Here is a 26,622-nt window from a genome sequence, read left to right as displayed (position 1 = left end):
TCTTTACAAAGAAAAGAAATAATGCAGGCAAGTATTTCAAAATCTTGATAATTATTAAATCTGATGATCAGTAGAGAAGGATTCTCTACTTACAAGTGTGTTTGAAAACTCGTAAATTCAAATTTATAAAAACAGGTGAAAAAAACCTAATAGTTAGAAAAACTCTATAAATCACATAATCAGAGAAATTTGTTAACAAATGCAGCATTTTTCCATACTGAATCCTCAATTCTCAGGACCCGCAAATTTCTTTGGTGTGTGCAATGAAATTGTGTAGCCGCGCCTGTCAGCCACCTGGACAAGTTACCTGACAGTCTTTCAGCGCGTTCTGAACTGAAGCCTGATCTCCAATTCGCTGTTGTTGCTTTAGTCTGTTTTCCTGGGTTTCAAACCAAGTTTTCAGACATTGTACGTTATTTTCATATTCTGACCAAGATTCCAGTAAGCCTTCCAACAGCTGAATCTGAACAAACATAATGAAATGAAATTTGCAATTTTATTTTAGAATCAAATTGCTGGCAGGTCACTATTTCCTCCAGATTAAGAATTCTTAAAAGACAGTCCATTGTATATATGATTAAAAATGAATGTTAAAAAGTATAAGTCAATGACCATTATTGGTAAACAAGTAAAGAACTTAAGTCAACTTGAGGCACAGGAAAAAGACATTAAGAGGCATCTTTAATAAACTAAAACAATATGAAATATTCAAAGAGCAGTGGGTACATAGACAAAATAATGAACAGGGCTGAAGAGCTGTTAGAACCTTCAGGAGCCAGTCTCTTCAGAAGCACTTGTGTGCCCAGTGTAGCCATACTATTCGTGGAATGAGTTTTCTTTACAGAGTGTACCCGTTCTTGGCGTTTTCATGAAACATGGACAGCAGAGAACACTTGGCTCACCTTCTCAGTGACTACACCCTGCAGGATTTGCCAGCTTTTATTCATTGCTCCAAGTTGCTCAGCAAAATCAGTCTTATCGCTGCGTTTACTTTCCACGTCCTGACTGCTGATTTGTAGCACAGACTGGTTCACAAAATCGACGGTCAGCTGTTTACAGTTAATGTCGATCTTAAAACCCTAAAAAGGGAAAGGCGAAAATAAGAAAACAACCTTATATGTATAAATGTCTTATATTTTACCAGGAGTTGGAAAGCCTTAAGTAACCTTAAGATTAATATTATCACTTGTGTGATTTAGTCCAAATGGCACAATCGGTATGTATTAATATAACCCATTATCTTCAGAAGTTGAATATATATAATATATGAATATACTGAATATAAATTGAATTTATACATTTTGAATGTATAAATATATTGAATTTGAGTTTGTAAAGATATGAATTTATAGATATATTGAATATACATTTTTTTTAGGTAGGAAAGTAGAATTGGACAAATTGTATAATCTCACTATAAAATATTTACAAATTGTAGTATTTATTTTTATGATTTCTTAAAATGACACAAAATCTTATTCAAAATTATTCCTACTACTGGACAACTTTCCTATGCCTATAACTAGGGAAGCAGTTTTCTTACTATAGTAGACCTACCTGGTCACTATATATGAAACATATACTTTCAGACCTGATTTCCATAACTTGAGTTTTTGAGTTTCTTCAAATAAAACAGTCCTAAAATATGCAAAGCCAAAAACAAACAAACAAAAATGTTTAATTACCTTATATTTCTGAAGGTATTCATGAATTGCCTTGTAACCGATGGAGTTTTTAATACTTTCTTCATCCATTTGAATAACATTTTCCATGAGAGAAATCCAAGCCATGACTTCAGAAATGGCATGGCGAGAAGGCAGCTTATCCATTTGGAGCTGCCCATGTCAGAGACAGAAGAAAGTCGCAAGTGTTAAAATTCAAACTCGATTTCTGTTAACCTAAATCTCTATTAATTCCTACTAAAGTACCAACAGAGATAACACTTCTTAATGACATTTTTGGATATTAACCTTGTTAGAAGCTTGAAATTAAACATCAGGCAAACATTGAACAATAATAGTCCTCTTATGTTCACTTGACATCGAATACTATAAACATTGCATAAACACTACCTAATTAATCAAAACACCAGCAGGAAGAAAATATTATTCTTATCTTATAGCTAGTTTTATGAGTATAAAAAAACGTAACTACAAAACATTCAACAGATGTATTTTATTAATTATCTTGTAAAATCTCTGTGTATTATGACTCAGGAATGTTACCACCACACTACAAACTATCATTTTCTAGATTTTTGGCCCTCTCATATTTATTCCAAAGAGCACAGCCAATTTCCTCAGTCTTTCACTAAAACATACTTAGAATCCTGAATCTTCCTTAACATATCATACATTTATGCAAATGCTTGTAATGACTGAGAGGAACAAAAGCAATCATTTAAAATATTTATGGACTTCTATGTGGGCAGAAAGATATACAAGTTAATGTGAGATGTTTCCTGCCCTCTAGAAGTGCACAGCTGCTGATTAGAAGGGATAAGACATTTATATGAAACACATCTTTACACCTTGTACACAGTGATGAATGCCAAAGAGAGATAAAGATAAAATATCTGGGAGTTTCAGGGGAGAGAAGCATAATTTCCAGATAAGAGAGCTACTTACTTCTCTTCCCCTAGTTCTCTTCACTTGTTGAATGTCAGCTCTATTGTAGGTAAGGTTATAGGTCTTTTACATATATTATTATTATTAAATCTTCATAACTACTCACTTTATGAGACAGGTATAGTTACCCATATTTTATTTATGAGAAAACAAAGAATTTAAACATGGACAGACAAGGATTCTAAAACACACACACACACATGATAAAGAAGCCCTTGGAAGACAGGGAATTTATAGATAGGGCATTTGTAGAACTGTTCACTATTTTTTTTTTTTTTTTAATGGGAGTATAGTTGATTTACAATGTTGTGTTACTTTCTGTTGAACAGCAAAGTGACTCAGTTATACATATTCATATATCCACTCTTTTTTAGACTCTTTTCCCATATAGGTCATTACAGAGTACTGAGTATAGTTTCCTGTGCTACACAGTAGGTCCTTATTAGTTATCTATTTTATATATAATAGTGTCAATATGCAATACAATGGAAGCCATAAAAGACGAGATGTCCAAGACAAAGCTGATTTAAATTGGTGAGCCAAAGCAGATCCATGTACTTTTCCATCTAATACTGCTTGCACCAATTATGACCAATTAAACCTTTGATTATTTCTGTACCTGGTGGAGCTTTTCCTGTACGGTTGGAATATTTGTCAGCAGGTCAGTCCACTGGCCATCAATGTGTGACAGCTCAGAACGCAGGGCAGCTGTGTCCACTTTCTTTAGTCTAAGAAGCTGATTTCCAGTGCTCAGAACAGACGATTTCAAGGTAGATTTTGCATCCACCTCCTTGGAAAACTCCTAAAAGAAGCAGCAAGGTTCAAATCAGGATTAAGTAGCCAGACCCTTCATTTAAGAAAAGAGACTAATTTATTACATAAACAAGTTTTCTTTACATCTTGAAGGGAAGTGGTGATATTAAACACTCTGGAGGAAAACAAAAGCAACGCACCCTTGCCCCAAATGAAAGCCAACGTTACTTAAACACTACTTTAAAGAGGCAATGTTGAACCCTACTATTTTGCGTAATTATTCAACACACAGAGTGAACATTGATAAATTCTCTACAGCTTGATTTACTAAGTACATCCATTGACAACTGATGTCCTTTTCACCTGTAAGTCAGGTCTGAAAACAGTAAACCTGAATCAAATGCTTTAGATTCTTGAGCTTACCAGAAAAGCGTTCAGATGATCACGGACCATTTCCAGTTCTTGAGGAACTGTCACAGATTGTTGAGTCCAAAATTCTAGCCTGTCTTTTGCAGACTGTAACCAGTGGATGAGATCTGCAGATTCACTTTGATATCTGTAAGGACAGTAATACGCCTATTAAGTAAACATCCAATTCTGACTTAGTGCTAACCCGTGTTAGTCACCAATGCTAATTTTAAAAGGAGACACAACAGATTTGGGAGAATAATGCCCTGGGTTGACACTCTCAAATTCCCTTCTCTTAATATTCATACCTTAAGCAAGTCAGTCTCTCTGAGTTTCAGCTTTCCCATCTCTAAGCTGCAAATAAAAATATCTTTCTCCTACTCCTTCACATTGAGACTATTTAGAAGATATTTCATGATTGGGCTTCCCAGGTGGCATAGTGGTTAAGAATCTGCTTGTCAATGCAGGCGACACGGGTTCGAGACCTAGTCCGGGAAGATCCCACATGCCACGGAGCAACTAAGCCTGTGTGCCACAACTACTGAGTCTGCGCTCTAGAGCCCACGAGCCACAACTACTGAGCCCACGTGCCACAATTACTGAAGCCCGCGTGCCCCAGAGCCCATGTTCTGCAACAAGGGAAGCCACCGCAGTGAGAAACCTGCACACCGCAATGAAGAGTAGCCCCCGCTCACCACAATTAGAGAAAGCCCGCACACAGCAACGAAGACCCAACACAGCCAAAAATAAATAAACAAAATAAAATAAATAAATAAATAAATAAATTTTTCAAAAAAGAAAATATTACATGATTGTTATTCAAAGTTCTTAGAAATAAAGGTGGCATAAAAATAAGGATTTCACTACGTAAAATCAACCCCCCACCTCTCTTGAATACCTCCCATTGCCCTCAAGAAAAACTTTACCTTCTCAAAACAAACTTTCTCTTCTTTCTCTCCTTCTAAGATTTACTTGACCACCCATGTACAGTCAGTAGGCAGGGGAGACAACAGCTCAAAGGTCAGAGGTATTGCATAATTCCTGCCTCCCCGCCACATTTTTAAGTACATGTTTATACAATTATACAAGAATCCAACTGGAAGCTTTGTGCTTGCCTTAATTTTCCAAACTGTGATAAGTTCCTAGAGGGACCACATCTTCGTCAACTCAGGTACCCAATAGCCTTATAAATACTCTGCAGCACTAATTTAAAAATTTGTGAAAGAGTCACTGTATTACCTGGTCCAGTGTTTCAATATTGTTTCCAATCTGTGAAGTTCCTTAGACACTTTGTTGGTGTCATTTAACCAGTGTTCTCCAAGTTGATTTAGCTGGCTTTCTAGATCTGAGCAGCTAACAGATATCAGAAGTCGTTTCCCATCATCTAGTACCTGATATAATTTGGGCTGGTATTCATTAAGGCTGGATTTCAAATGCTAAAATGATTGAAAATACTGGGTCAAAAAGGTGAGATAATGCAATTTTTCTCCCCTAAAGATTGTAAGTTCTCCATAATGTTACCATTACCTTTTAGTCAAATTTCAACTATTTGCACCCAGGTTTCATTAGAAGCTTCGAGACGTTTCATCTTTATCTAAGTATATAACTTTAGGCGCACTTAAAACCGTCAAAATATAATTATTTCAAGAATAGTGTGACACCAACACAAAGTACAAAATAATGCTTGGTGGAGGCTAAGTTTTCAAAAAGAGCTCTCTCACAAAAATAAGAAAAAAAAAAAGGCTTTCTAGTCCTCTATTAAAAAACAACAAACTGTAATTATTTCAGGATAGTGTGACTTCAGCATAACAAGCGGAAAACGCTTGGTGGAGGCTAAATTTTCAAAAGGGGCTTTCATTAAAAAAAAAAAAAAAAAAAAAAAGACCTTTCTATGTTCTATTAGGAAACAAACACTTAAAGTAAAAGTACTTAATAAAATATTTGATTGCAAGTTTGTTTAGATCCTGTTAAAACCATGGGAAAGCTTCCAAAGGAAATGTGGCAACTTTTTACACCAAGTTGTCATTTAGACGCTGACCTGGTAGAGCGTTATCCGGTCGATAAGCCTGTCTTCGCTCTCCTCCACCAGACCCACACTCGGGATGCTGGTCTCCACCACCTCCAGCTGCCTGCTAAGCTCCCGGTGGTCCTCATCCAGATGGGACCATGTCTAGAAACACAGCATCAGTCTGTGAGCTAAATATCCTCATTAAGGAAGAGTAGTCCTCTTTGTGTGCAAATATGCACCTGACAGTCTCTTTAAAGACATGTCGGAGATGCCTGCATTGGGGGTTTGCTTTGGGAAGCGAAAGATAGCTTTGAAGCAAGTCATCAGATGGTGACCTTGAAAAGCACTGCGAATGGGCTTTCACTTCTGCAGCTAACTAGCTGTATGACCGGGGCAAGTTACTACGTTTCTCTGACCTCCCTCATTTTCAACATTAAAAAAAATGGGGATAATAATATCTTGTCCATTGTGAGGATTAAATAGAATAATGTAGGCAGCACATCTGGAACACAGCAGGCAGCTGATATTCACAGTTTCATCCTTTACCGCAGTGATGATGAACGAATGACTTAAGTGAAAGGGATGGGTGTGTTTACTTTCCAAAGTAAGCGAACTAAATACATTACATTTGTAAATTAAAAAACCCCACACAGACGTTTAAGAAATATGAATATATAGTATAGACATTCCACTAAGGAGAAATCCCAAATCACTTATTCTAAAATTATAATTTTTAGGGAATTCCCTGGCGGACCAGTGGTTAGGACTCTGTGTTTCCACTGCAGGGGGCACGGGTTCAATCCCTGGTCGGGGAACTATGATCCCACAAGCTGCACAGCGCGGCCAAAACAAATAAAAGAAAATTATGATTTTTATTCTATTTAAAATCGGAAAATCTTTTTTTAATCATGTGAAGTCTTTTTCAATCATGTATAGCAAAAGTCAGCAGTTTTTCAGTCTGACTATCGAGACCCCAAATATCGTCATGCCCAGTCTGAAACTGGTATTCATCTAGCTGAACTCACGGGAAGGCACAGCCTTTACCTAAATGTGGATAGGGAACACCAGGGGCACAGGCAACACACGATGCTGATTCTGAGACACCGCCGAGGTCAGAGGAGGCAAATCCCAGGAACGAAGATGTCTTGCCTGAAGGGTCTGCTGTGCAGTAGGGGGTGTGCTGCAGGGGAAGGGCGGCACCAGGGGCTCACCTCGAGAATGTACTCCAACTCCACACCCCTCTTGTGAGCCCCCTTGAGCACAGCCGAAGCCTGCGCCATCAGGTCTGTGTGGAACTGAGTTTCCTGTAGGACCGCAAAGCTGATAACCTTCCTGAAGAGTGTTTCAGTCAAGATCATATGAGATTCCAGGCCCTGAAAGTATTCCTGCAATTTTTCAGATAGAAAGAGGTCAGCAACTCATTCATTTACTACCTTACAATAAAAATTGCTTCAAACCTGGAAGCTGATGGAACTTGGCTAATATATGGGTGATACTGGTCCTTCCCTGCTGGCCTCCACTTACCCAGGCACTCACCGCTTCCTGCAGAGACGGGGGTCGGGGGGCGGGGGGTTGGGATGGGGGTCCAGCCTCCTAACTGGCCTCTCCTGGCCGCCCCCCCACTCAAAGCACCTACACTGTGCTGTGCTGCAGATGCTCTGTCCCCAAAACAGAGCCCTTCAGAAGCGAACAGCTGCTGAAACACTCGTCCACCCTCTCCACTCCTCATCCTGGTACCATCTGGGTGGACACCTGCTTCCTCCACCACAGATACTGGCCTCCTTTGTCCCTGGGACACATGAGCGCCCGCTCCCCATCTTCAGCCTCTGCCTGCACTCTACTTCCTGCAATGTCCTCACTTGACACAGTCATAATTTTTCTTCCTCCAGGGCTGGGCTTGAGCTCTACTCTTTTGTGCTTAATACTCATGGCCAAGCACAGCTGGACACCCACCAATTGGCATTAATACTTTTAAATTTCCCTCATAACATACCTACACACAGCAGAATTGCAGGCCTTGCACAATCCTACAAATGTGTTTTAAAATATTACTTTCTATACATAAAAATCCCCAGAAGATGGGGAGAAGGTTATCCCATTTCCTGTTCCCAGCACCACGGATGAAACTAAAGGACCAGGAATCGTTAACATCAGCTAACACTGAGTGTGTACTACGTGCCAGGTGCCCTATAAACACTTCAGCAACTAACTCACTGAATCCTCATAACAACCCCATAAGACAGGTAGTTTTATTTCCCATTTTACAGACTCTGCGCTACTCAGTCTAATGCAACATGCCCAAGGTCACACAGAGCTCTCCCTCAGAAAATGGTCTGGTCAGGAGGAGCTAGAACCATTATTTTTAACTAACAATTATTATATCATAGAATCTTAAAGCTGGAAGAGAACTTGGAAGTCATTTAGCCCAACATTCACAGAAAGCTGATATTCCTATTACAACCCCGCCTCCCCCTGACAGCCTTGGATGGACTTCTCATGGCCAGGAGGGGGTCTGTTCAATGGCAGCCTACTCCTTTTAGAGTTCTTCATCTATTGAGCTTTATTTCTCTGTTATTTATACTCATTGATCCCAGTTTCCCCTCTGGAATAACTCAGGATGATATTTTATTGCTATGGTCAAAGATTTGAGAAAAACCAGCTGTGAACTTTAAAGCAATGTTTTCAAAGCCAAATGATAAGGCTTTAATAAATCACAAAGTTTTGGACAAGAACCTCTGGGAGAAATAGCAACAAGTACAATTCTCCAAGCACCACCCCCCCGAATCTACCTTTATAAGCCACCAAAGAGCTACGTAAGGGTAGAATGTTAATCATCTGTAATCTTAGGGAATTTTTAAAGTTTCCTCATAAGAAATTTCCACTATCTGGGAGCTTGAGTCTCTGAACTGGCAAAACTGTTATTTTTGTAATATTACTAATAATGCAATCTGTGTGTGTGTGTGTGTGTGTGCATTAAACAGGCATTCCTTCACAAAGGAGCAGTGTCTAACCTGAACTTGGTTACGGTACACACTGATGGAACACTCTCAGGCCTCCCAAGTTTGGTTATATAGCAAAAGCACTTGCCGTCCCCAGGAGGAAACTCCTGAGGCCCACGGTAACCAGAGGAGCATGTACTTAAGGACCAGAAGAGCCAAGTGATGCATGTGACAGACATAAAGCCCATCCAGAGCTGAGTGGGCAGCTCTGCATTCCCAGAGCAGAGTGGGGAGTTCTCGGCCAGGACAAGGGAAAGCGGAGAGAACACCTAGGACCAGATGAACACATGGGCAGGAGGGATGCAAAGGAGAAGGGCAGAGTTAAGAACGAAGCTGGGCTCCTTTGAAGAGAGCTGGGTTTCCTGTCCACTGCAGTCTACGAAGGAGAAAGCCTGGCTGATACTGATCATCAAAAGTACTGGTGTGGTAGGTATTCTTTGTTAACTTCCAAAATTATAGGAATATATACTACTCTCTCATTTTTCTGTGCTATTGAGTGCCAGTGGGCTTGCATATACATTTGTTGACCATTTTAAAGAGTAACTTATATGAGTAGAAACTCATAAATGATTGATAATGTTAGGTTTTACTAAATATATGTCAGTGAGTGAGAATGTGCTTCCAACACTACATTTTCTTTCTCTCTGTTTTTTTTTTTTTTTTACCTTATGTTTGTCAAGTAGTTGTTGGATTTCTTCTTTGGAAGACACGATAATTTTCTGGTCTCCTGCCATCTTCTCGCGTCCGGTCTCCAGCAGGTCAGCCAGATCTTGCAGGGCCCTTTCGTACTGACTCTTGAGTGCAAGATTCTGGTTCAGACCGCCCCGCCGGGAGCCAATGGCCATCATCAGCTCATCGTACATGTCCTAAGAAACAGACAGATACTCACGCTCAATTCAAACCTACCGCTTCATGAGGTACGTTTAACACCTGTGCTCACAGGATGTCAATAGTTTCCGTGGGGTTAAAATGCTGACAAATTGTTCTTGTGGCTGAGGGAAATGTCATAGGAAATGTAGTTTTAATTTTTATCATGCTCTCAAATTTTCTAATTTTAGAGTCACTGAAGAGAGCATCTTCAACATTTGGTCTGCTAAGTAATAATCAGATTTGGGACTATTCCTTAAATAAAGAGCTACAGAAACAGAGGAGTTTAATGTGAGCAGAAAGACTTTAAAACTTAAAAAGGCAATGTTTTTGCCAAATGTGGTGGAGTAAATAAATAACTATTTAAGCTGGAAAGACATTTTAGCGGACGATGATACACCAAATACAAAATTTATTTGAGCCACATGGACCTGATTAATGTATCATATTAAGGTTTAGCAGGCCAAAATGCCTCAATCTGGAAAAGTTCAACTTTAATGCCTATTTACAGCTATGACGCTTGACTCTTACACCTGACATTTAAGTACTGTCGGAAAACTGTCTAAAAAGGACAGAGTCGGGGCCATGGGCTCATCACATGATGAAATGTTAGATAATGGAATGAGATAGTTGAAATAAAAATGTTCTTTTTAAAATAAGAGGTATTTTATTTTCTCAAAAGTAAGAACTTGTGACCCTGTATTGGACTCATACTATTAATCCTTCAATGGTTCTGTAATAAGGCGTGTGTGCAGAGAAAACCTGACACACGTGCACAGTTTTTCTTAATATAACTTAACTGTGTTGCCTTTCAGATGCTACACTTTGCTGGTTTACTATCCCAGTATCTTCCTACCAACCTGAGATCAGATTCTTGCCTAAGTGCCAGATTTAGAAAAACACTAATCCAAAGTGTTAATTCTCTATGCCTGAAAGATGCCAGGGAGTCTGTTTGGATTTCAGCCACCTTTAATTTTTTGTCGTTGTTCTGGAATTGAAACAATGTCTCTTTCCCATTCAAACATGTATGAAATATAGACTATAATTTTGAACTTGAGAAAATACACTTTCTAAAAGTATTAGCCTAAGTATTTTTTCCTTAAAATTTTTTTGGGTGTAGTACAATACAGGGTAGATAGCCTTTTTTTAACTTTTCTAGGTAGGATTGCCAGTTATTAAATTTTCTACAGTAGAAAATAATATGCCACAACTAAACTATGCTATAATGCTTAGCCATCGGAATAAAAATAATGTCAAAAAAATCTTCGAAGCATGAGAATACAAGAAAATACAAGAAAAGAGTTAAAACATTTGACACAAGGGTCCTCCAACAAATGCACACAGACTGCCCTGCAGTAAATCTCAAAATACGTCGAATTATTTTATTGTACTAAATATGATGAAAGTTTCAGAAAATGTTCTAAGAGTTACTTGGAAGAAAAATTGGGCCTAAATGACATGAATTTTACAGAGAAAGCCTGAAAAAATTGAGAAAATAATTTTTTCTTGACTTCCAGTTAGGATGTACCATTGAAGCTGAATGCCACTGGTAGAAAACTGTACCTGGAGTTTGGAGAGTTCTTGCACCCAAGGCTGCTCAACCTGCAGCTTATCACCACGCCTTTTCAACTCAGTGATTCCCGCATCCAATTCCTTTAGCCCATCTTCAGCCTGCTGTATTGCCTATATAAGATTCATGACATTTTATTAAAACTCCCGTAAACAATTTGCCATGCAAAGTATGATTATCATGTCTCCTTATTTGTTCCTCTCTTCTCCACCTAAAACATTTTCCATGCAACATAAAAATGATGGTCCTCTATTAGACAGAAAAGTGAAGAAGGCCCTTTATTATGCTACAGATCAGATATTTTAAAGGTAAGGAGGTTGGAAGGGCTTAGCACGGAGGGTTGGGAGAACAATGGCTTCCTTGAACAAATAAGGGAAACGGTGAATAGCACCCTGAAACAGAAGCATGATTTTAGGACGTCTTTAGAAAAAGGTATTCGCCTAAGACGTTCTAGGGGATCGTGTTCTGGTTTTCTGAAATGCAGTTTTGAGCATCTTTGACGAGAGATGCAGTGAGGAAAGAGGAAACTATGTTTCAGCATGGTCAGGGAGAGCTTACTCCAGTGAGAAATGGGAGGGCAAGCAATCAAGTATGAAAGTGACAGCTAGCGCCGCGCCTTGTCTTCCCAGGGTGAGGTCTACAGAAGCAGGACAAGACATCAACCTGGCCTTCAAGGAGCTTCCGGTCTGCTTAGGAAGCCTGAGTAAGCAGAAGAGGAGGAAACAAGGTTGCATACGGTTATGTGCTAAGCTTGCTGCAGCTCATCCCCGTCAGAGGACTTTGGAGCAGGGAGACACCAGTGAATCCTGGAGCAGTCGAGGAAGGCTTTTGGAAGAAGAGCAACCTCAGCTGCCCTTGAAGGATGAAAAGAACATGGACTCCAAATGGCAGATGAAACACACGTGTCTTATTTTCTCTTTCCTGAGTCCCCACTACAACCACTGCCAATATTTTGTTTGCTTGTTTTCTGGTGTCTTTTTCCTTCATAAATCTACAAGGGCAAGGAAACAGGAAAGAGGGTAATAACAACAAACTTTTGCAAGCTGAAAGTCAGAAGGATACATGGGAATTGACTTCGGAAATCTGAGAAAGCTGAATCCTAAGCTGGCAGGGTTTCTTTATCACCAAATTAAAGCAACAGGAATCTCTGGAACCCTGGGCAACATGGGGCGGGTGCTAAATAAGGAGGGTTGGTGGAAAGCTGCTTAAAGAGCACCTCGAGTCCCAGATCCCCTTCCTCATTCCACACTGGCTCTGCCCTTCCTTGGTGAAAGACTGAAAGTTCATTTTCTGGAGAAGGTAAAACGGATGTCTCTGGACTGAGGGGCACCAGGCACAGTTGTGGGCTTGAGTCCTTGACTGATAAAGTGACAACACCCACTGAATGCTGAATGTGGAGCCCCCACGTCTCCTAGAGTGCTGAAGCCTTGTTTCTACTCTCCAGACAGAAGGGGGTGGGCGGGAGAATACGAAAAGACCAAAAGAAAAGACCTAAAAAATTTGACACAACGATTCTCCAATAGCCCACACAGATCATCCTTCAATAAATCTCAAAATTGTCAAGCCCCATCCATTCATGAAGTTCCCATTCAGTCTCTCATCCTAAATGTGAATAGACAACAAAGCATTTCCATATATCTGAGAAAAGCCTCTAACATGAAAGATAGAGACCAAAATAAGCAAACAAATTAAAAGCAACCTGGAGGGAAACAGATTATACAGGAAAAACCAACAAATAAAAAACTCCCCCAAAGTCCCCCCAAAACCCTTTCAACCCCCAAATCACTAATATACCAGAGAGATTATAAAAGGCAATGCATCTATTTAAAAAAGAACAGGGGGCTTCCCTGGTGGTGCAGTGGTTGAGAATCTGCCTGCTAATGCAGGCGACACGGGTCCGAGCCCTGGTCTGGGAAGATCCCACATGCCGCAGAGCAGCTAGGCCCGTGAGCCACAATTGCTGAGCCTGCACGTCTTGAGCCTGTGCTCCGTAGCGGGAGAGGCCACGAAAGTGAGAGGCCCGTGCACCACGATGAAGAGTGGCCCCCGCTTGCCACAACTAGAGAAAGCCCTCGCACAGAAACGAAGACCCAACACAGCCATAAATAAAATAAATAAAGAAGTTAATTAATTAATTTAAAAAAAAAACAAACAAACAGGATACTACCAAAAAATGGATCATTTGCAGAACCACAAAGAGCTCTGAGAAGATTAAATGCATGAGAGCAGAAATGTAGAAGTCAATAGAAAAGTTTAGAGTCGAAACCGAGGAAGTCTCCAGAAAGCAGAGCAAAAAGACAAAGAGAGAAATGTCCCTTGATAAGAAAGTTAGAGGACTGGACCAGAACATCCAACATCTGCCTAAAAGGCGTTTCAGAAAGGGAGACAGATAAAATAGAGGGATGAAAAATATTTAAATAACTCTTAGAAAATGTTCCAGAATAGAAAGATGAGAGCTGCCAGATCAAAAGAGCCCATTGAGCTCCCAACCCAGTGGATGAAACAGACTATCCCCAAGGCATGTCACTGTGAAATTTCAGAACACTGAGACCTTTGGGAATTAGGACAATTTTCAATTCCTCAAGCCAACACTGGAAGCTAGAAAACAATGGAGGAAAAGCCTCAAAACTCTATAAAGAACTGACCAAGAATTCTATAAAGAGCCAAGCTATCAGTATGAGTAGTATCTGAGCATATGACTAGAACATTTTCAGACATGCAAAATATTGAAAAATATATCTAGCATGCATCCTTTCTTAGTGAGGATGTGCACTAAGAAAACAAGGAAGCAATACAGTAAAGAGAAAGACTTGAAACTCAGGAAAGAGAAGACCCAGCAGAAGCGAGAAGTGAAGGAAATTCTCAGAATGGTAGTAAAGGGAGATTGAAGAAGACAGCTGTGCAACAGGCTTGTGGGGCAACAGGTCTGTTCTAGGTCAGAATGACATGACTCAAAAGATGAATATATCCCCATGCTTCTGCTACTGTTACCTCTTTAACCCAAGGAGGGTAGGGATGGAATTAGCACTTTTTTAGTTGCTTTCCATTTATTCAACGAAATAATGGGTAATTTATTTTTATCTCTGGAATTTACATTGGTTATATCGGTCAATAGTCAGTAAAAGTGTTACTTGTGATCATACATATCCTAAATTTCACATTAGAAATTCAAGGCAAAGCACTCTTATGGCTGCTCAAATTCTGTTTGGGATTGGGTACATTATAAGCCAAAAATAAAAAATAAAAATAAAAAAGGGTCCTTTCAAGTAGAAGCTATGACACGGAAGAATGATTTTCAATTTGGGAAAAATGAGGGATCTCTGTTAAAAAACAGATGAAATTAGGGTCCAGAAAGATACATATTCACATATAAATTTGCAAACTGTTTTGGATGGTCAGAGAGGGAGAGAGATCTAGATATCTCCTTCTATAGAGAAGTCTTTGAGGTGGTTTCTATTTCAGGTGATTCCCTATGGCCTACCCATAGAACCATTAGAGGTCTACTGAAATTAGGGTATGCAATTCTATTAAAGCACACATTTCCATAATTACTTAGTTTATGAAATGGGATGTTGTGTGTAACATCCTTCCCATTTTCTCCCTCCTCCCTGTTTCCACTGCCAGTACGATAGTTTGAATTCTCATTCCTTCTCCTCAGTGCAGTTATGTGAAGCCTCAGGACGGATACCCTGCTTCCTGACCCTGTGAGCTGTCATGTCAAGCAGCAGATGCAGGAGCTGGCACTGACACTTATCCTCACCCTCAAACATCCCTAGTGACTTTCCACTGCCAGTGGTCTCCAAGGTGAGTATAAGTACCCAAAAGTGTATAAGATGATCGATGAGAATGAAACACTATGTCTTTCCTTTATATACAACCACACGCATTTTTAATTTTCATTTGTGTGTATGCTTTATAACACAGTACCTACTTATAATTTATAAACAAGTAAATACACATATATTTGTGGTGTGTGCTTATTGTTTTAACCAATGAAGTGCGCAAGCAATAAAGTTGACCACTCGTTTGTAGAACAAAGTCCAAATTCTCTGACATTGAAAAGGCTCTATAAGTTGCTTCAAATTTTCTCTTTGAACCCTACTTCCCCTCAATCACCTTTGCTCATTGTTAAGTTCAGCCAAACAGGATTACTTGCTTTTCTCCCGAAGTGCCCTGAATGGTCTAACATTTATGCCTTTGTTCTTGCTGTCCTTTTTACTAGAATACCTTTCTTCCCAGTCTCTGTGTCCAAACTTCTAAGCCCAGTTCGAATTTCTCTTTACAAAATTTTTCCCTAATCCTACCGCTGCTGAAGGTAATCTCCCATCTTCTAAACATCCATAGTGCTTCATGTGTAATGCTACCAGGACGGTCTGACTCCCTGTCCAGTGTCACTGAGGTTCATGTCTAATCTCATTGTTAGGTGGCAAACACCTTCAGGTCAGCATCTGTCACTAACACCTTTTCCTCTCTCACATTTCCTGGTTACACACAGAAGTAAGTGACAGAGTCAATGTAATCTGATGTAAACCTGGTACTTAAAAACAAAACAGATGACAAACAAAAATGCTATAGTAAGCCATTAATATTCCATAGAATATTTGGAATTTCATAGTAAATCAGTTCTACTCATTGCACTTGCTCTTATGGAAAAAGGCAGCTGTAAATACCTCTATTTGCTCTGCCACAGGCTGTTCAAACACATTTGCCAGTTTCTGCAGAATGATGTATTTGTGGTCAGCCACGGATGTAAACAGCACCTTCAGATCATTCTAAGGAGGAAAACAACAGGAAAGCTTAACATGTGTAACAGGAAATTCAAAATGGTTGTAAACATAACACACATTCTTAGAAATAATATACAGGGGTAGGAATTTAATTGTTTCCAGAAGAAACAATATTATCTTATGGGAAAGTAAAAGGAACTGGTAACAATTTATACAAGTGCTAAAAAATTTACACAAGTGCTAGAATTTGTTATACAAAGCATTTCCAACACAACACAGATGGAGACGAAGTACACAGATAAAAAGCAATATTGGTCACCCGAATGTTCTTGTTATTTCTGTAATAAATGAGCACATTTAAACATTGCAGCAGAAATATTACACTAAGGACTTCTAGCTAGTAAAACAACCTGCAGGTGTTGTTGTGTTTGGGGGAAAAATATTATTCTTAAGAATAATTATGATCCTTTTTTTCCTCTCTCCTCTCCTTCCCTCTCTCCCTCACTTCCTTCTTTCTCCTATTTTCAAAGAATTTGCACAAGCTTATAAAAAGCCATCCAGAAGTTTAGAAGATAAACATTATTCACAATGACCAAAGACATATGAAAAGACAACACAAAAAGATCTTAGCTCAGCCTATTCATAAACATTACTCATATAAATGTCCAAATATACTTATATTGAGTTAACTTTGTACAGAAAGGAGATAACTATCAGAATTTTGATACTCAATTCTAAAAGGGATAATGAACTGGAACAAAACTTGAATTATAACATTTTTAATTTTTCTCCTGAAATATCAACAGGTAAGCTCTATTTCTTATTAGTTAGAAACTTCTACGATGGGCTGGTTGCTCATCATAGGCTGAAGTCTGACTTATCACGTTCTCTTCAGCGGGAGCTGATCGCATGTGTGTATGGTACCAAGATGCAAAAATTCTGACTGTCTCATGAGTAGAAGGATAATCACACCAAAGAAGACAAAAAGTCTTTAAGGATATATGGCAGCATTATAACACAAAATACAAGGCTAAAGCAAAACAGTAGGTGAATTATGCAGTTTAAAAAGAAATAGAACTGAACATGAGATTTAGAGAAAAGCATACGCTCCTAAGAGGCAATAACTGTCACTAACCAAAACCCAAACCAATCTGCAAGCCTAGTTGCAGACTAAATGAGAAATGATAAGAACAGCACTGGAAAAACGATGCCAGAAACAAGGGTTCTGCTTATGAGTTATGATAATGCTTGTGTCATTCAGCTGTGTTCAGGGTAAGGCCACGTGGGCCATTAGAACCATGATACATTTATCTGTTTATATGCATAAGAAAAGATGTTCCCATTCATTTGAACAGATTCAAAAGAAGTAAAGTCCTTATTACCCACATGTATTTAGAAAAACATGAGTTCCGTTAATCTAAACGAGTAGATAAGTATAAATAACATGGGTTAGAAATGAAGAGGGTGTATGTATTTCCTGTATATCATCTTTACATTTTTAATAGCACATTTTCTATATTAATCATATTCTACTCCAAGTAATAGAGAACACAGTTCACATTTCTAGAAGCTGCACTAATTACTAGAAGAGACTAGCCAAGAAGAAAGTAAAGCAGAGAATATGACTGATTTAAAAATTACTAAATAAAAGACTTTAAGAGGTGCTTATAACCGTATGGATGTTGATATTTTCTTAAGAATGAAAATCCAAAGGCTTTAACCATTTCTTAATACCACACTTGTGATACAGCAGGGTATTTAAGGTATCTACTACTACACACATAACAGACATCACAATTTTTTTCTTACAGTTACTGGAATTACTTGTAGGGCATAAAGAGGTGGGCTTCTAGCTGTTTGAGAAACAGGAAGTTTCAAGTTCTAAAATCATTTGTGTTGCCTTGCTCATTCAATAAGAAATTCTTTCATTTTTTACTTTTTAAATAACTTAAAATATTCAACTATAAAAATGTCTAGGAAATTTATTTGGGTTTAAGTCTATGAATAAAAGTTTTAAAAATACAGAATAGGTGATAATTAACTTGTGATTCCATGTGGATAACATACTTCTACATAACATCTACCCATTTTCCAGATTGTCTGTTGGGTACAGGATAACGTTAGCGTCTGGCAAAAGTTAATACTCAAAAGTTAACTGGAAAATGAAGGCTACCATTCCAATAAGCACTGAGCACTGATAGTATACCAGGTGCTCAGTGCAAAGTAAAATAAAATGGTTTGTGACTTGACTTTTAATTACATTAACATCGGAACTCCTTCTCTCAATTAAATTGGAGCACAGACATTTTGAAATGTCAGTTTTTGTTTGTGAGTTGGCCACCAACAAGTAGAAACTTGCTGGCAGAAGAAAAATAGAGAACATGATTGAAAGAGAATTTCAAGATTACTTGTTCTTCTCTCGATCCTCTACCCAAAATAAGTTCCAGAGTATTCACGTTTAGTTCAGTTTTTACTCTGACTGGCTATGATTACCAATAACAATTTAAAAGTACCAAAGACACTAGCATAGAGAACGCAATTTGAAAAAGGGAAACATGCCTCCTAGTGATACACCCATTTGCACTTTTAACCCACCTCAATTCATGGCCAATTGACTAGAATGCTATTAAAACTCAGTGTGTTATTTTATGCAAGAGGAATTTTAGAGTAATGAAACAAGTTTCCATAAGTTGCACAACAGTTTAGCTGATTTTAGACATAGTATGTACAGATGTACATGCAATCAGATCTTGCATTCAAGACAAAATACCCAAATAATCAACCCCAGGTTTTCTAACTGAAAGGGAAATGCTCTTTCCTCTCTGTGTACTACACAGCACAACAGATACAAATGCAAATATCCAATGCAGGTCATTCTTCTAAGCCACAGACTTGTGACTATTCACCAGAGTATTTTAATTCTACCCGATATCCTTGCCCAGCCAGTGATACTGCTAGCGACCCAGTCTTGCCCCTTGGTCCATGGCACTGCTCCCATCTGTCTTTTCTGTCAGCCAATGCCCCCCAGATGCTCACGTCAGAGTCCCTGGAGTTCCTCAGCAGCACCCCTTTCTCTTGTTGCCCAGATCCAAACAGATGCTCCCCTATTGATTCTGCCTTCCAAATATATCTTGACTAGGTCTACTTTTCTCCAACTCCCTCGCCATCATCCTAACAATATAAAATATACAAACATTCTTTGAGTCAAATCCTGGCTCTAGTTCTCGAAGGTTAAATAAACTTGGAGAAATAATTTAACTTTTCCACTGGTTTTAGATTCTATATCTATTATCATAAATACTACTATTAACTGCAGGAACAGTAACAAAACTTGCTGAGTGCTTACTGTGTTTCAGACACTGTTTAAAGTATTTTAAACATTTTGACTCATTTTATCCTCACAAAGCCCTAAAAGGTAGTTACTGTGGGCATGATTTAATAGTTGAGGATACTTAGGTCAGAGAAGCAGCTAAGGTTATACAGCAGTAGGTGATAAAATCATAATATTATTATTATGTCAATAATACATGTGAAGATTTCTTGTGAATAGAGAAACGATACACAAATGTTTGTGATAATTTTAGTTTATAGTTTTAAGAATGTAAACTACTGGAAGGCAATGATAATCTGTCCCTCTAGACGAATATCTAGAAAATTCCACATTTCCTGGCTAGTGGTACGTTTATTTGACACTTTACAGTATTTTTTTGGAAATCAAAATTTTACATCAACCCCTTGGCCCTAATTACATGTATTACATGAATCTGTTTTATAAATCTTCTGTGTTTGCTACAAATAAAATTCAATTAGAATGTAAGTATTCCCAAAGGAAGCTTTTTATTACTTCCTGCATGTTTCTTTGGTCTAATGTTTTAAACTCCAGTTTTATCAACTGGAAATTATCATTATAATATGCCATATATATGAGCTTCACTGGTTGAATTTAAAGTTCTATTCAGCCCTAAGTTTGGTTGGCTGATTTTCTCAACCTTCCATTTCTAGGCGCATAAAACTTTGTCTTCTATTCCTTGAGTTCAGCCCCCTTGTTTTTCTGTAATGTTCTTGCTCTTCGTACCTTTGAAAAAAAAGGTAGGTCTATATCATACCTCAATAAGATCCTGTTTATTGTTGAAGGTAGCAGGAAGATGGTGAAACATCTCGATAATGTCTTACCTGGAAATTTAGTATTTGCTGAAGTCTTTCCTTCATCTGATGACATCGTTGATTTACTACTGAGTCTAGCAAAGATAACCTGCCCAAAAGACATCCCAAAGTGTCTTCAATAACATCTCGGTTATCACCATTCTCTGGAAAGGCTTGGGAAAACAAGTTCCTGTTCTTATCCATTTCTTCAGACATTTCCTTAATATCTTTGGCAAGAGTCTGGGGTTGATAAGAAAGTGCATTTCAATGTTTAGATCCATGAATTCATATACAAATCGAGTCATTTCCTCATAGGAAGTCCACTATATCTCTCATGCTGCTCAGTGATAATTACATCTAAGGCAAGTTGGACCATTTCTTACACTTCTATAAATATTAGGCAAGTTACTGTTATTTTCCTCAGAAACTTTACATCATTTGCTAATACTAATATATAATATTTGGTGAAAAGATGAGCTTTCTAAAGTGCCATTTAGAAATTCATAATTATTATTTTTAGTCTGTGTTTCATATGTGGAAGCTTGCAATATACAACAGGGTTCCTACAGAGTTCTCAGTTTTTTCCACCTCCTACATACACAAGACAAAGAATAAAAATACAAAACATAAATACCTTTGACAGCTTTTTATATTTAGGCAACTCTTTTCTGCATTATGCTGCTTGGAAATACACCTCATTTGTCCCTTATTAGAACTGTTTTATGCTTGACCTTCTTTATACATAACATTCATTATCCAATGTCAGCATTTCAAGTGCCGTGTAATGTCATACCCTCACAGACATGGGCTGCCAAACCTACCTCTTGGTTAAAGAGGCAAGTTTCCGCCTCTGCTGGTAAAAGTGCTGTGGCAGCATATAAACGTTCCTCCACATCATCCAGCCAAGTAGAGGTAGCCGAGACCCCATCGTATAACTTCTGCTCCAAGTCAGTGTTCTGCCTCTTTGTCCCTCCACCCTGAGAAAAAAAGGAAGGAACAAAGGATTAATTACAGTGTTTTGAGGAATCAAAGAAAAATACCAGGATGAGATGCTGGGGTCCAGTGGCTCTGCCTTTCCGGGCTAATCACTAGCGCTGGGTCTCAACAGCTCACGCCCAGGGGTGGAGCAACCCGCTGGGATCCCAGATCCACAAGCAGACCAAGCGCACCACCCTACCTGGGCTGAAACCTCCTCCAAGGCCTGGTTCAATCCATCCAGCAAAGACGTCACTGCGGATTTATCCTGGGCCTGTCCGTCCCCTTTGTACAGTGGCATGCCAGACAGGAGCCGATTTGGCCTGCTGTAAAGCTGCAGGCAGACAGGAGAGTTTATTTAGGACCAGATGTACTCTATCCAGGTGTTCTCATTTAGAAATGAACACTGAAACAGATGCTGGAAAAACTGTGTTTATGGAAACCTCTGCTGGAGAAAAACAACCTTACAACACACCATGTCCAATAAACATGATGACCAGATTCAGCAATGGCAACGTTTCCCTGATGGACCAAGAAAAAAAGAAAGAGAGAAAAGAAAATAGTGGAAAAAACACGCCTGAATTCTTATCATAGCCTTCCTCTCAACTTAATCTTGGTTTTAGCACGACCCATGATGAAATAATTCAGCCGAAATACCAGAACTAGACTGATCCCTTGGCTTTCGTGATTCCTTTACTTACCCCCTAAACTCTTTTAGGCAAACACAACGTCTCCCCAGTAAGGGCTATGATATGGCCCAGCACTCAAACGTTTTAATGATGTTTCTGATCTCACTCAGTGTCCTGTAATTGTTTAGAATACCTCATGTTCCCCTTACTTTTCAGGCTGATTAACTCATTATCCTCTAAACATGCCAGGCTCATTCCCCACTGTGGTTGCACTGCTCACCACCCAGCATCTCTTTATAATCCACTGCCTTAAATTCCACACCTCTTCTAGCCACTTTCCACTTTTTTTTTTTACTTTCGTCTCCTTTTTAATTCCTGCTAATGGAGCCTCCCCAGCTGCTTAATTTTTCAGAAATGTCTAAAGTATTTCCTGAGTTGGGTTACAGGTTCCGAGGAGCAGGAGTCATATCTCATCCTGAGGCCAGGTGTTCTGCACAGAGATGCTAAATACAGGGGAAGTGAACAAAGAAACATTGCTCTGAAAGACTGACGCCTTTTGACCTAATGAACTTGAGGCAAAAAAAAAAAAAAAAAAAAGTGCTTGTTTTTACACTTGAGATTAGTTAAGTATATCATCCAGGGTACAAAACTGTCAGTAAGGTAACATGATAAAGGAGGGACTTTGGAGTTAAACAAACCTGCATCCCCATCTCAGTTCTGCCTCTTCTTAGTCACAAGACCCTGAGAAATTATCTAATCTCTCCAAGCCTTAGCTGACTGATCTACGAAGGGAGATAATGTCAACCTCACCACAGCACTGTTATGTGAACACCTAGAACACAAAATATGGTCCTAATAGATCATTCCCTTTCTTTTTGGAAACTCATAGCCAGACTACTTCTTCCTGTACTTTCCTCTCACCTCTCCACACCAAAGAGAAGAAAGTGCTGACAGGGCAACTCTCCGAGATGAGAGCGGGTATGGAGGAGACGTCCAGGTCAGCGAGGCTGGATGGGTGACTCATGCAAGTGTTTCAGCTGAATGGCCAAGAGGCAGAATGAGGGGTCGGGCGTTTCACGAATGAAGAAGAGTAAGTAAGCGTGGGGCACGACTAGAAATATCCCAGGTTTATCTGACTTAGGATACTCAGAAAAGGCTGCGGTCCACCATTTAGGACTGTAAATACCCCTTATAGACAAAGGAATGGGGAAATCCTGTAACATGAATAGTGCTGTTCCGAAGTCCAGGAGATCTACATCAGAAATCAAGAACTCAAGTTACGAGTCTGAGGAATGTTTGATCAGGGGTGTGAAGAAGGATTCATTCAAACACAGGTAGGAGGTCCATGCAAAAGGTGTAAGGGCCCTGTGTGCCAGGGTGGAGTATGATTTCGAGACAACTGCCTCTGGAAAGGGAGGGCTTTCTATTCTCCAGGGCCAGAGCTGGTGATGTTCCTGTGGACAGTGGCAAAGAAGGCCCTGGCCAGGGAGCGAGAACGTGTGAATGCCACAAGATGCTGTAAAAGGAGACAGAGACGAATGGCTCTGTACGACTTACGCACGGCTCTCAGCAGATGGGGGACAGGCTATGACCTTTAGACATCCCCCTTTCAGGTGATCCTGGCAAGGTGTACCTGCCCTACAGTGCCCGCTCTGTCAGCTCCTGCCTTTCCCTCCTCAGATGCTCTGTAATTATCGATACCTTTTCTCTTCTGGGGTCAGCCTCTCCCAGCTCCTAAGCTGGTCCGAAGCAGAGCAGTGAAAACAGCAGCTTCCCCAGATCCACAGTGAAGGTCTTAGAACTTGCTCTGATGATACCACCGTGGTGGGACGGCCAGAGCAGGGCTGACCCAGGGCCTGGGCTGGGCTTCTATCTCCAGCATCCTGCTGGACCACAGCTGTGCTGAGCATCACAGGCTTCCCTGACTAGCTCTTAAGGGGTGAATCCCTCTGACTCTTTGCTGTTCTCAGGCTTCTGCTTAGGGTGAACTCATAGCTATTATCTATCTGGAACCTTCGGTTGCTCTATTTAATTCCACTGGATTTGGCTTGCTTGTTGGAACCAAGTCCAACATCACAAGTACCCATCCATCTTGGGAACCAGCGTGCAGATGGGCCAGTGACCACTGTAACTGACCCCTGAATTCCCCTCCCTTTAGCCCCACTGAGGTCCCAGTGTGTTTCCCAGTAAGATCTTCTGAAACGATTAAATACTGGAAGTAGCAATAGAAAATAAGATAACTTGATAACTTACTGACAAATTTGTAGCTTTTTTTTTTGGCCTGGATGTGTATATCCTTAATTTGCATCCTTAATTTTCAAAGTTGTGGGAAAAATGGGGGGGCCCATTTGAAATTTAATGGTTTACGCTAATGAGTCATCAGATATTAATCTTCTCTGAGGAAAACAGTATCTAGAAGTCAACTAAATTTCCACATATAAATATATAATTATAAAGGGATATGTGAAACAGGCTTGTTAAGAAGAGTGTAGGATGAGTAATTTGTTTTATGTCTTATTTTGGAATTGATAATGAAATACAGGTTGTTGCACAGTTATATTCATTCCCATAGCATAAGCTGTACATCTTTTATATTAGTTAATATGTAAAAGCAAAATGTTCGATACCGCTTGCTCTTGTTCCTGTTGCAGAACATTCTGAAGCAGTTTCTGCTTGGTACTAAATTCTTGATGGAGGCTTTCCCATTTCATTCTCATCTGGTCTTCAGCAGGTGACTTCTCCCCTTCCATCCCCAACTCCTGGGATAACACATCAGGTTTTTCGCTATTAGAAGAATAAATAATCTAAGTTTACAATGTGTGTAAAAAGGCAATAAGTTCTAGGTAATTTATTATGTGTACTAGATCTGGCTTCTAAAATTGGAACCAGATTATTTCAGTCATTAGCTTATACTTTATAAATTAAAATAGAAAACTTGAGACTAAGAGTAAAGCAAGTATATTCTTACTCATATAATTGAACCATGAGCACAATAATTTAAAAAATACACTGAAAATAGCTCAGCATTAAAGATAAAAATAATTGTAACTTTTAGAACCAGAAAGTAGACGATAAGACTTGTATCCTGGGCTTCCCTGGTGGCGCGGTGGTTGAGAATCCGCCTGCCAATGCAGGGGACACGGGTTCGAGCCCTGGTCTGGGAAGATCCCACATGCCGCGGAGCAACTGGGCCCGTGAGCCACAACTACTGAGCCTGAGGGTCTGGAGCCTCTGCTCCGCAACAAGAGAGGCCGCGATAGTGAGAGGCCCGTACACCGCGACGAAGAGTGGCCCCCACTCGCCACAACTGGAGAAAGCCCTCACACAGAAACGAAGACCCAACACGGCCAAAAATAATAAAAAAAAAAATAATAAAAAAAAAAAAAAAAGAAAGACTTGTATCCTTTGACAAATAGCCCACAAACTAATTCAAAAGCCCTAAAAATGCTGCCTAGTCTACTGAGAGTTTTCACCCTGAGTCCAAGGAAAATACCACAGGACAGGTTTCAGGACAGGGAATAGGAGTACAGAATGTGGAAGGGTCATCCTTAAAGAGAGGCATAAGGTAGCATCTGAGACTATGGCTCTGCGGGTGAGACAGATCTGGGTTCCCTGTTCCAGCACGTTAGATTTGTGACTTTGAGGTAGTCACTTCACTTCTCAGAGCCTCAATTTCCTCATCTTTATTTTTTTAATTTTTTATCCTTTTGGCTGTGCCGTGCGGCATGTGGGATCTTAGTTCACCGACCAGGGATCGAACCCCCGCCCCCCTGCATTAGAAGCGTAGAGTCTTAACCATTGGATCGCCAAGGAAGTCCAACCTTCTCATCTTTAAAATGAAGATAGTACCTATCTTGCAGAAGTATGAGAATTAAATTTAGAGAAGATATGCATAATGCCTATGACCCTATCTGGTAAAATACAGCCACTCAATCAATGGGGCCTAATGATAATGGTAATGGCAATGATAAGAATCTGGGGGACCCAAGTTCCAATAGGTCCTAGTTTGTCAGGGGTTTTGAAGTCCTAACTAGAACCATGTCAGCCGAAAGCCGTACTAGATAGCCATTACTATTACTTTGATGGAAACTTTTGCTCAAGTGAAGAAAAAAAAATAACCAGTTCATTGGCAGAATAATACTATATACTACCCCAAAGCCAATTCTTTTCAGAATGAGTATTGAATACAATAGTTTCTTTAGGTAGGTCTGTTGAAGTAAACCTTAAAAAATTATCTATAAGGCTATGATGCAGGACTTCTACTTCTAGGATATAAGAGAATCTTTCTCACTTGCACACTTAAAGACATGTAAGAGGTTAAGTTCAACAATGCTAGTAATAGCAAAAAACCAAAAAAAATGGCAACAATATAAAGGCCCATCAATAAGAAAATGGGTAAGTTGTTATTGTTACAAGTTAAAATACTGTTAAGCAGTTAAAATGAAAAAACTAGATCTATATGTATCAACGTGGATTGATCTAAAAAAGTAATGCTGAGGGAAAAAATATCAAAATAAAATTGATACCTCTAATTTTGTTTGTTATATTAGTCTCTGGATTTTTCTGCCTTTGTTTTTTTTCCCTTTGGCCTCATCCCACGGCTTGTGGGATCTTAGTTCCCTGACCAGGGATCAAACCTGGGCCCTCGGCAGTGAGAGTGCAGAGTCCTAACCACTGGACTGCCAGGGAATTCCCTAAGGATTTTTCTGCTTTTTAAAAAGCACTTTAAATAAAAAACAAGTTTTAAAATTCTTCTGAAATTAAAGTTCTTTATTGTGCTGTTTTTTGGGGTGGTGGACTGCAGTGCATCACTTTTAATTCATTTATGTTTGCATAACAATTTAGTATAAAACCTGGGGATATTTGGGAATTCCCTGGAGGTCCAGTGGTTAGGACTCCGCTTTCAGTGCAAAGGG

General features: G+C 39.4%; 1 protein-coding gene across 4 annotated transcripts in view; it reads right to left on the bottom strand.

Annotated features, from left to right (window-relative positions):
* SYNE1 (spectrin repeat containing nuclear envelope protein 1) overlaps window positions 1–26,622 on the bottom strand; it is a 361,050-nt gene that overhangs the window by 108,407 nt on the left and 226,021 nt on the right. For 2 of the 4 annotated variants that reach the window (XM_068550708.1, XM_068550709.1), the window contains 15 exons: window positions 24,334–24,490; window positions 21,280–21,411; window positions 20,924–21,079; window positions 20,133–20,342; window positions 15,903–16,004; window positions 11,226–11,345; window positions 9,461–9,661; window positions 7,008–7,181; window positions 5,827–5,958; window positions 5,028–5,224; window positions 3,804–3,936; window positions 3,247–3,429; window positions 1,686–1,835; window positions 903–1,079; window positions 308–463 (listed from right to left, as the gene is read on the bottom strand). In XM_068550708.1, the coding sequence (XP_068406809.1) occupies window positions 308–463; window positions 903–1,079; window positions 1,686–1,835; window positions 3,247–3,429; window positions 3,804–3,936; window positions 5,028–5,224; window positions 5,827–5,958; window positions 7,008–7,181; window positions 9,461–9,661; window positions 11,226–11,345; window positions 15,903–16,004; window positions 20,133–20,342; window positions 20,924–21,079; window positions 21,280–21,411; window positions 24,334–24,490 (2,380 nt within the window). The remainder of the gene's footprint in view (window positions 1–307; window positions 464–902; window positions 1,080–1,685; window positions 1,836–3,246; window positions 3,430–3,803; window positions 3,937–5,027; window positions 5,225–5,826; window positions 5,959–7,007; window positions 7,182–9,460; window positions 9,662–11,225; window positions 11,346–15,902; window positions 16,005–20,132; window positions 20,343–20,923; window positions 21,080–21,279; window positions 21,412–24,333; window positions 24,491–26,622) is intronic. The other 2 variants (XM_068550710.1, XM_068550711.1) reach the window with 1 other exon arrangement.

This window comes from Eschrichtius robustus, chromosome 9 (assembly GCF_028021215.1).
Source record: "Eschrichtius robustus isolate mEscRob2 chromosome 9, mEscRob2.pri, whole genome shotgun sequence".
NCBI classification, from domain to species: domain Eukaryota; kingdom Metazoa; phylum Chordata; class Mammalia; order Artiodactyla; family Eschrichtiidae; genus Eschrichtius; species Eschrichtius robustus.
The sequence above is the reverse complement of the archived record's forward strand: the minus strand, read 5'-3'. Positions and strand labels throughout refer to the sequence as shown.